The sequence below is a fragment of the Echinops telfairi genome, unplaced genomic scaffold (assembly GCF_000313985.2).
Source record: "Echinops telfairi isolate 266 unplaced genomic scaffold, ASM31398v2 ScPeMD7_5;HRSCAF=22, whole genome shotgun sequence".
NCBI lineage: Eukaryota > Metazoa > Chordata > Mammalia > Afrosoricida > Tenrecidae > Echinops > Echinops telfairi.
In genome coordinates, this window is record NW_022103901.1 from 2,979,304 (window position 1) to 2,990,205 (window position 10,902).

The 10,902-nt window shown below is 57.9% G+C and overlaps 1 protein-coding gene across 2 annotated transcripts in view; it reads right to left on the reverse strand.

Moving 5' to 3' along the window:
• RADIL (Rap associating with DIL domain) overlaps positions 1–6,058 on the reverse strand; it is a 36,670-nt gene extending 30,612 nt beyond the window's left edge. For both annotated transcript variants that reach the window (XM_004705898.2, XM_045284995.1), the window contains exon 1: positions 5,461–6,058. In XM_004705898.2, coding sequence (XP_004705955.1) covers positions 5,461–5,995 — 535 coding nt within the window. In that variant the 5' untranslated portion in view covers positions 5,996–6,058. The remainder of the gene's footprint in view (positions 1–5,460) is intronic.
• Positions 6,059–10,902: the final 4,844 nt, after the last annotated feature.

A 10,902-nucleotide genomic window follows, 5' to 3' on the forward strand; every position in this document is an offset into this window, starting at 1 on the left:
CCTTCCCCTCTGCCCCAACATGGCGCCGCGGCCCATCCGCGAGGGCGTTCTAGAACGGGCCGCGTACACCCGGCACGCCTGCGCACCAGCGGCCTGGGCGCAAGGCCTCACGGGAGTCGTAGTTTCCTGGCTTCCCGAGGGCAGGCTGTTCAAATCGTCGCCAGCTAGCTGCTCGTGTCCCTGTCCGGGCGGGGTTCAGGATGGAGGGTGAGGAGGGGGCCGCCTTGACTTTGCGGAGATCTTGCTGTTATTATCTGCCTTGGTTTTGAATGTGCCAAGGTCGGCATTCGCATTCCTGTTTGACACGAACGTGGCCCCATCTTTCCTTGCTCACCGTTACTCCTCCCATCTCAGGCGGCAGTCTGCTAGGGGCCAGTGGCTCTGGTTTGGGTTTCTTTTGCAGCATTCCTGGGTGACATCGGAGTTGATGCACTGGCCGTGAGTTCACAGCGCAGGTCAGGGGTGACATCGTGGTTTCTCCGAAGAGATGGTTCTGATCTTTCCCGGTTCCTCTTTTGCAGCAAGGAGGCTGCGGGCAGGCTAATAACCATTTGTGGCTCACCTGCCCCTTCTGGTTGCCTCTAAAAATCCCAGGCTAAGCTTGAAGGCCGTATGGAAAGGCGTCCACAGCGTGTCACCCTCAAAAAGAGACTGTTGTTTCCTAGGCAACCCACGGGCCTCAGAAAGGTGCCTACGAGGAGCAGAGTGACCACTTCCAATCAGGCCTCATGGCCAGAAGGGGGCACCTAGCCACCTGAACTGCAACGTGCAGCCCACAGACTGAGCTCAGAGGCAGGGGGTCATGGGTCAGGGTCTTAACAGTTTCGTGGGGAGGGCGACAGCCCCAAGGAGACAGTGGCACGGCCTGCAGACCAGTGTGATGGTTGCGCCACCAGGTGTCTAGGGAGGACGGTGGTACGGGTGGCTGCCAGCGTGGCACGTGGCTGACTCGGGACACTGTTGGCAGCGCCGGCTGGAGAAGTCCGAGCTAGACAGACTTCTCCACCAGAGAAGGAAGCAGCAGGGAAGGCCCTGGGCCTGGGCGCACAAACAAACCTCTCCCTCCCCTCCTCCCAAGGCTGACATAAACCACATGGCCTGGCCTGGCCTGGCCTGCCCCACCCCCAGCAGGAGCCCAAGGGACCACGCTCTTTATCTCAGGGACAGGCTCAGAGCCTTTGGGCAGGGACCGGTACCAGCCTCTGGGGACACATGGGAAATGTCAGCCCCCCGACCCCAGTCACCCCTCCCAGAAGAGATGCATGTGACTGATGCTCCGGCAGTGGGGGAGGGGAGGTCAGTGGCTAGCACTCAGCAGCAGTGTTTCTGGAAAACTCCACGCAAGCTGCTCTGCGCTGAGCTGGCTCACAGCTGAGGCGGGCGGGTCCCCTTAAACCCCGCCGGGAAACATCTGGCCACTGGAGCCCGCCAGAGTCTGTGGGCTGGTCGGCTACAGGAAGGACGCCTGCTATGCGCTGGGAACAGGGGCCTTGCCCCAGAGAGCAGCAGGACCTGGACTGAGGGCTTGATGTGAAACCAGCACAACCAACCAGCCCCTTTCAGAAAGCCACTGGTGCGGGCACAGGGATGGGAAGGTGACAATGACCGCTGGCATACGGGATGGCCTGGGCACTAGGAAAACTGTAAACCGAACCCACTGCCGTCAAGTCCACTCTGACTCACAGGGACCCACAGGGTTCAAACGGAGGCTGCCATCTTTACAGATACCCATAGCACCCGTGGGCCCAACTGCAGTTTTGGTTTTCAATCTAGTGCTTATTAAAACTGCTGCGCTACCAGGGCTCCTGTGAAAGTGCTCCAGGGCTCGCTCTATCATTGCCTCTGAACCTAGAGAAGCTGCAGAAAGAGAGTGGCCATCCTCCTCAGCGGAAAGGTGAAGGGCTGTTCTCAAAGGGACAAGGCTGGAATCTCTCTGGGACAGAGATGGGCCCAGGGGTCCCCTTTGTTAAACAGGAGCTTGTGGGAATTATAGTGGAATTTGTAATCTCCTTGAGCCATCATTCTAAGGCTGCCAGGCTTCCAGAGTACTCCAGGGGACTTTGAGGACTGTAAAATCTCTAGCTGTGTTTTCTGTTTTTAAACTGCCCCACGACACCTGGAGATTTATGCAAATAATGGATCAGGCCAGGCAGAGAGACTCCCAAGTAACCCTTCTAACTGACTCATAGTGACCCCCTGTGGGTTTCTGAGACTGTTTATGGAAATAAAAAGCCCACTCTTTCTCCCAGGGAGCTGCTGGTGGTTTCAAACTGCTGACCATGTGGCTCACAGGCCAACTCGTAACCAGTACACCACCAGGGCTCCTTAAGTAACCCTTAGGGGACATGATTCCCATCAACCAGAGTAAAACCTGCATGCCAGAGCACTTTCAGGGCTGTAACCTCAGGAAGCAGATCACCAGGCCTGCTTCCCAGGTGCCTCTGGGGCTGGCACTCCTAGCCTGGTGGAGTTCATAGGGTGACCAAGTTCATGCAGGCAGAGTGGCATAGTGTATGCACTGAGCTGCTAACCATAAGGTCAACAGTTCAAAACCACCAAGTGCTCCAAGGAAGAAAGACAAGGCTTTCTACTCTCGTAAAAAATTACGGTCTCAGAAACCCACGCGGGCAGTTCTATCCTGTCCTATCGTGCTGCTGTAAGATCAACTCAATGGCACTGAGTTTGGGTTTTTGATTTTTACTGGGTCCGGGAAGTCCAGGTGGCCAAGGGCTAAAGCACTCGTTGGTGGGGGACTCTCCTTTGTTAGGTAAGCGAGGCTCTGGATATGAGCCCACAGGAGCCAGGGCCTTCCCATCCCTCAGGTTCAATGCCCACGACCACAACCTTGGCCCTGAGGGCACATGCAGGTGGGGCAGTGGGCCAGCCCTCCCATAGGTGGACTTCACTCTGCTTTAGCTCCCATTCCCACGATAAAGCCTTACAACAGACAGGGTGTAAATGCGAAGGGATGTAAGGGATGGTGCCGATCTTCCACACGGAGGACCTGCTCAGACGACCTGGGGGGGTGTGCACACCAGAGAGAATGTGTGAGCATGCATCTGAGTGAGGGGGCCTGAGCTCACGAATGTGTACAAGTGTAGGAGTCTGCGGAATTGTACATTTGTTGATGTGTAAATAAAGTGTGAGTGTGTGTGTGTAGTCTGAGGGTCACATATCCATCAGAAGAACCACACGCAGTGAGTGGGCCTCTGCTCCGAGCAGCCCCGTGGAACCCAAAGAGTTGTTTCCAGAGGCTTCCTCTGCGGCCCCGCCTATGAGCAGTGTCCCATGCCCACTGTGAGTCTCGGGCCCCAGCGCAGCTCCACTCAGTGCAAAGGCCCAGGCAGCAGTAGCAACAGAGGTGCCATGCTTGCACGAGTGTCGGCTCTGCATCCCCACAAGCCTGTCCCTGGAGGTCACCACACCAAGAGAAGACCAGCGAGGCAGGGCCGTTCCCCAGGGCTTGGGAGCCTGCTCCCAGCAGTAACCCAACCCGCCTCTGGCCCAGGAAGTGTGTCAGCGGACTGGCCAGGCTGCTGGACTCTACTTTGGGAGATCTGCAAAACCTCTACCCAGTTAAAAAGGCCAGAGCCACCAACCACCCCTCTGCCTCCGCTCTAAACCTAAAAGGGGTTCGACCTTCCTGGTCCAGCACCTAGTGTGGCGCCCACCCACCCAGGAATGGAGAGCTGTTCCCAACAACAGAGCACACCACCTCAAGACTGAGGGTCCTGCAGGGTCCTCCTCAGCTAACACCCGGATCTTGGTCACTCATATGGCAAAGGAAACACACAAAAACCACAGTCACCTCTGTCTCCCAACCTCGCTGCCCAACAATTCCATGAAGGTTTTCCCTGAGGTGGAGCAGGGGCTGAGGTGCTAGTCATGGCCAGACAGGGACAGCAGCAAACCCGACTGCAGGCAGTGTGTTGGCCTGTCTCAGAAGACATCCTCCACTCAGCCAACAACAAGCGAGTGTGCTTTTCATCGTCATTACCGCGTGCCAGACCCCTCCCCACCAGGAGCTGTCCTGGTGCACAAGTGCCTCACCCCATTCACAGCAGCAGCAAGAGTCACGATACTCCACTCCCACCTGCCACCCACCATCCCCTCACTCCCACCCACAGGCCCTCACATGGCTCTGTGAGGGGGCATTATCATCCCCATCCTCCAGTTAAGAAAACAGAGGTCCAAACGGCCTCACACACAGGCCAGGAGGACGTGGCCCCGTTGATCTCAAGTTGCCTGAACTCCAGTGATGACAGCAAGCTGCGTGAATCATGCCAGAGAGCATCCTCATGTGTCACGATGTCCTGGTTCACGGCAAACAAGAGCCGAACGCATTGAGTGCCTGTGGGCACGAATAGAAAACGACCTTCGCCCAAACCACAGTCTACGATGTGTCACCCCCTGTGGGCCCCTGACAGGATGATGGGCCCCGATCCACACACAGGAACTTGAGTCGTCCAGCCCACGTCATGACGGCCACACAGACAGACACACTCCCCGCAGCCCTGCCCTCCGACGGGACGGCACTCACTCACCTCCTTCCTCAAGGAGGCCCCCACTGCCTGGGCAGCCAGGTGTGCCCAGCAGAGCCACCCTAAGCAGTGCTGTACGTTCAGGCGCACGCAGGTGTTGTCCAGTAACCTCACTGCCTTTTCACGTCAGAAACACCAACCTGAAGCTGCTGTGGAGGAGATTCCTCCAGTGCCCCTAGAGGGCAGAGCCCTGGCCCATGGGGCTCCAGGGCCCAACACCTTTACCAAAGCAGCGGGCCTCCTCTCTCCTCAACGGAGCACTTACCCAACGCGCCACAGGGCACCTTCTCCCCCTCGATCCCCCCACGGCCCATCGCTGTCACCCCACGTTACACTGGCATGTGCCAATGATCTGACTATGCAAAAGGATGGGCCTACTCTAAGGGCCGCCAGGTGTGCAGAAGCCAGCGAGGAGATGGCCTCTCGGCGGCTGACTGGTGACTGACTGGTGGTTCGAGCCAAGCCAGAGGCACCTGGGTGGTCGGAGCACAGTTCAGCAGCCCCTGGTGACAGGCATGTGGATGAGGAACAGGTGTCAACATTGTTCAGTCAGCTGACTTTAGCACAATCAAGCACAGGTTCGAGGCCGCCTCTACGGTTTCAAAGCTGCCTGTGCTGCGAGGGAAGCCCCTGGGATGCTGGGTATTAGTGAGAAGGGGTGGCCCCCGAGGCCGGTTTCCACAGCGCTATACAAAAGGGCAAACGCTCAGTCCTCAATCCCAGGGCTGAGTGGAGGAACTCCCTAGAAACACCTGCAGTGCCCAAGAGGGAACAAGCCGCAGGGGCGTGTGCCCCAAAAGCTCCGAGACAAGCGGGGGCAGGAGTGGTGTTCACGTGGAGAACAAACACTCGGCCCCATTTCCTCCCCCTGCACGTCCTGGGCCCCAGTGGCCCCTCGGCGCCCTCCACAGCCCCTCACCTGCCGTGACGGTGTCCACGTCCCTGGCAGCCAGCTCTTCCACGTCTGACCTCTTCCGAAGCTCAAACCTCCGGGACAGGCCTTCTCGGGGTTTCCAGAGCTCCTGGATCAGGAGGGGCTTCTCGTTGTCCCCAAACACCCGGAAGCACTCAGCCTGCCACCGCTGCCCGGCGCTACCTGCCCGCCCCACGGCGTCGCAGAGCACATACTGGCCAGCGCACTCCGGGCTCAGGGCGTAGCGCTCCAGAGCCGCCTTCACCAGCTCTTGGGCGCTGGAGGCAGCAGTAGCCAAGACACTCTTGTAGTGGGCACCTGTGCAGACGCTGTCCCCAAACACTTTTAGGACACCAGGGGCTGACAGCTGGGTGGACAGCTCAGCGGGGTCGTCACTGGCACCCGGGCTGCAGAAGGCAGGCTCCAGGTCCCGAGACTTGTAGCTCAGCGTCCGCGACAGCATGCTAGACAGGAGCTGGCTCTGCCGCTTCAGCCTGCTTTTGCTGGGTGGAGACATGATGAAGTGCGTCCCATAGAACATGGTGGGGGCGTCTGCATGGGCAAGGGCTGAGGGTGGCAGCCGACGGGGGAGGGGAAGGGAGGCCTGGGCCGAGTCCTGGGAGGAAAGAGAAGCAGGGTGAGTATCAGCTGCCATGATGCACTGGGATCAAATGAGGGCCCCTTGGCCCTGGTGGGCTCCCACGGTCGCTGAGAGCCGTCCTGGGCTAAAGTGCAGCACACCACCCAGGAGGACGCTGGGAAGGAGGAGCTTTCTGTGGGTGGATTCACCGTTCAAGGAAATGCATTACTAGGAAACACCTAAGCCACCAGGTAGAGACGCCTGGGGCCGCTGGACTTGGCCAAGTGCTTGGGAAACACGCTCCCTGCATCAGGCACCTCAGCTAGGCGGAGGTGTCACACCCAGAGCCACTAGGAACTCCCCAAGCACAGCAGAGGCCAGCTTTCTGAGCCTCTCGACAGGTGGCAACACCTCATAGTGGCCATCCACCCTCAAAGCAATGTTCAGCCAGGTGCGCTGGCCCAGGCCCTGGCACGAGACTCTGTGGTGACCAGGAGAAAGCCAGGCGCTTGCCTTGAGAGAACACTTGTCTGGGACAGCAACTTGGAAATGCTGGACAAGCAGTGGCCACAAGGGCCGCCCAGAGCCGAAGCATGCCTGGAATGTGCAGTCCACCCACCAGCCCGCTCAGGGGCTGGGAAGCAGCCCCTGGAACTGCCAGTGACATGCCAGGGGCTTCAGCAAGTGCCTGGCAAGATTCCACCACTCTTCATTCCATTTTCCCAGGGACTGTGTGAAGTTCGCCCACTACATCCCCATGCACTCGGAGATCCGAGAAACTGAGGGTTCTGGAGACATCTTCTCAGCTCCTTCACACATCTGTGAGTGCCGGGGGCACAGAAGGGGGAGATGACACTGGGGCCACTCAGGCCTCACCCAGACAAGCAGGCGGAACACTGAGAAACCACCCCGTCCCTTGAGGGCGGCCTCACGACAGAAGAGGAGAGCCTGTTATCTAGAAGGTTCTGGCAGCAGTGGTCGAGGTCCCAGGAAAAGCAGCACTGGTGGAGTGCCTGCCCCTATGCTGGGTGTTCACCCTCAGCCAGGCTGACATCCCTAGCCCTCCTCAGGTCTTGGGGCAACCGACACGGCTTTGGCATATGGGGTGATGGCCTGGGCAGGAGAGTAATGGGGAAGCCCCCAAAAGAAGGGAGCCACTGACTTTAGGGTCTCAAAGTTGACCTGTCTGCCAGTGTCACACACTAAAGGCCAGGCTCCCCATGGGAGGAGGCAGTAGGGAACAGGGGACATGTCTCCTGTTCCTATAACCCACTGCCTGGTGGCGCAGTGGTGAAACATGCAGCTGCTAACCAAAAGATCAGCAGTTCAAATCCACCTATCAAGCCCTCCTTCAAGAGAGAAAGATGAAGCTGTCTGGCCCTGTAAAGATTCACAGTCTGGGAAACCCACAGGGGCAGGTCTACCCTGTCCTGTAGGGTTGCCAAGAGTTGGAACCGACTCAATGGCAGTGGGTTGGGTTTGAGTATGGACAATTTACAACCTTTACCAGGTACCAGCTTTCTGAAGACTTCGACTTGCTGGGTGGAAGTTCGACAAGCATCATGAATGTTCCAGAATTGGCCATGAGCAGAATGAGTGTGTGGGTTTTTCCCCACGGCAATAAATACGTCAAAGGCGGAATGTGTGACAGGTGTCCTGTGTGCCCTGCTCTAATCCCAAGAAGCCAGGTTGCTGGCTCTAGCTCCCCACACCAACCTGTCAGACCCAGAGTTACCTCCCAAGAGCATTGCCACCACATGCTCAGGTGCCAAGCACACAGCCATCCCTCAGCCTGCCACCTCACAGAGTCGCCACACAGTGCTCCGGTGACAAAGGCACAGCTCTGCCTCAATGACACCCCATGGCATCACCAGGCAGACGCTACAGAGTTGCCCCGGGGCTCACACATGTGGCTCTGCCTCAGTGTACCTCTCTTACATGACACCTCCCAGCAGTAGGCTGAGCTCTGAGGTCTGTTTGTGAAGCAGCACTGGGGGCCGGAGAACCAAACCCGAGAGCAACCTCTCCACCCACTGAGCAACCACCCCTGACAGTTACAGGTGCCCATTCCACAGCGACTAGCAGGTGCCCCTCATGATCCTGGAAGACCTGCCCCTCCAAAAGCACCCCCTTTCACTGGCCACAGTGTTCACACTCCTGCCATGTCTGTTCCTGAATGGGGTCCCGGGAACCGTGCTCAAAGCAGCTGGCTTGCAGCCTTCCACCCACGACAGCTGTTGGTGCGGGGAGCCCCACTCCAGCGTTAGGGCTGGTATCTGAGGATTTACACACACTGCTGAAAATGAAGAGAAAACCCACAGTGCCCAGGAACTTAGAGATCCTGAACGAGCATGCCACACCAAGACACGGATCCAGGCTTTGTAACTTGAAACTTACAAACAGCTCACAGCAACCCTGCTTTTCTGTCCAGGCAGGCCTGGGCTCCGGAGGCTTTTCCCTAAGTTTTTGGAAATAAAATTCCAGGCCTTTCTTCCAAAGTGCCTCTGGGTAGACTCAAGCTTTGGTTTGTAGCCAGATGCTGAACAATTTGTGCCACCCCGGGGACTCACACAATTCCGCTTTCACAGAAAGATATAGAAGGTTACAGACACTAATCTGCTCGATCTTCTTCCAGGGCCGAGAGGGGTTGTGCAAAAGCACTGACCCTTCCCCTTCCTGGGTACACACACGCCTTGGTCAGGGCCCTCCCGGCCAGGGATAAAGCCAAGTGAGCAAGAGGAGCAACATCATGAAAAGAGGAGAGAATGTGGGGAGGGAGAGAAGGGGTTCTCGCTCTGCCTTAAACGCCTTCTTATGCGCAAGGAGCCCCCACAAACCAAGGGGGACCTGCAGCCACGGCACTGTGGACTTCATGGAAGGCTTTCTACTCCTGTAAAGAGTTCCCGTCTCAGAAACACAGAGGCAGCTCGACCCTATGCTGGAGGGTTGCTGTCAGTCAGCACAGACTGGATGGCGGGGAGAAGAGAGGTTTCTCCTTGAGGGTGGTCTCCTTGCAGCCATCTTGGCGGGGTGCTGAGCCAGTGGCCACCTTCTTTCATGGTCAGAGACGCCTGGTGCCTGAGTGTCAAAACGTGATGCAACAGAACAGATGGGCTAGTCCCAGGGTGTCCCTCTAGGTTTGCCCTTGACTACGAATCAAAGGTCAAGCAGTTCAGCTCACTGAAAGGCACCACGTTAGAAAGACCTGGCACCTGGACAACAGCTGAGAAAAAACCCGGGATCAGTTTTAGACTGCTGCATGGCGTCACCACGAGGTGAAAGTTCACGCAAAGAAAGCAAGGTTTGGGGGCCCTTTAAAAAAATTTTTTTTTAAGGGTGCAGCCGATTTGTCAAAATCTCAGGGACTCCGATTTTCAAAGGGTAAGTGGAGGGCAGGAGAACCCTCCTGATTGGCCAGTAACCAGATCTGTTTTTGTGGAAGCACAGCCTTCTTGCTCCCCTCTGCTCCCTGTGCTCACACAGATACTTGGGGCCCGGGCAGCAGGGTGTGTGACGCCGAGGGAATGTTTTTCTCCTGTCCCAAAGAAAGAGTCCAATTTCTGATGCAAAACAAGCCCAGTCAGTGACACCAGCGAGTGAGGCGGGAGAGGTCCGGGCAGGGCTAAGAGGATGGGTGGAGGGCCGTGGCGGTTCCAACCCTGCATTGTGGAATCCTTTATTTTATTATTTCCACCAGGCATGGAGGGACATGACGCATGGGGCCTCACAGGCCCAGGGCGACCTCTCACGTCTAGGCATCAGCCGTGGCAGCATGCATCACAGCAAACCCACTGCCGCCCAGCTGATTGAGATTCACAGCCAACTGTAACATCTCTCACCTCTCCGGTCACTGGTTTCAAAACACCTTTAGGAGTGCTTTAACCACCGTGCCACCAGGGCTTCGATTCTGACTCATCGCCACCCTATGGGGCACTCCCAAGACTGGGAATCTTGGCAGGAGGCAGACAGCCTCATCTTTCTCCCTCACAGCGGCTGGTGGGTTTGAACCACCGACCTACAGGTTTCTCAAATGAGCTCTTTAGCAGCCATGCCACCGGGGCTCCTTAAAAACACAACACTGTTGTTGCTGCTTCTGTAGAGGGATGTCCAGTGGGACCTGAGCCCTGGCCACGGAATGCGGGCAGCTAGAAAGGCCCCCATGGGGTTCCTCGGGGTCACCTTTCAGGCGCAGACCGCCAGAGCTTTCTGCAGCAGGGCCTCTGGGTGGGTAATCAGCTTTACTTAACTCGGATATGGCAGGCCAGGCCCTCTCAGGGGCTTAGAGAGACAGGCTTCTCCCCCAGGGAGGTGCCACTGACTCGGAATGCAGGTGGCTCATGACAGCGGGGACATTCTTCTGGGCAATTCAGATTAATCAAACACTTGACCGGCGACAGAGGCTCAGTAGGCTGGTCTTCCGCCGCCGCCCGCTCTCCCCCGTTCGCCCCCACCCATTGGTGTCCTCAGGGAAAAGCAGTCACTTTCCCCAGAGGGATATCCATGCGGGGGCGGGCTCCCCCAAGCTCCAGGCGAGCATCCATCCCCTTGCATGCCCCGTTTCAGGGTGCTGGGAAACTGCTTTGAGCTGGCAGGCGGGGTGGGGGGACAGAGAACCAGGGCGCGACCAGACTACAGCTCCGTCAGGACAGCCAGGGAAACCGAGGCCTGGAGATACCCCTGGGGTTCGGGGAACAGGGGAGGCCCCCACCGACAACAGGCCACGGGGTCCTGGGAGGCGGTGGCTGCAGCCCATCACCCTCGCGGCCTTCAGGTGCCGCCCTCTGGGCCGCGCTCTCCGCCTTCCGTGCCCCCAGTCCGCCCCGCGGCCCAGGCCGGTTTCCAAGGCAACCCAAAGCCGGCCCTCTGCA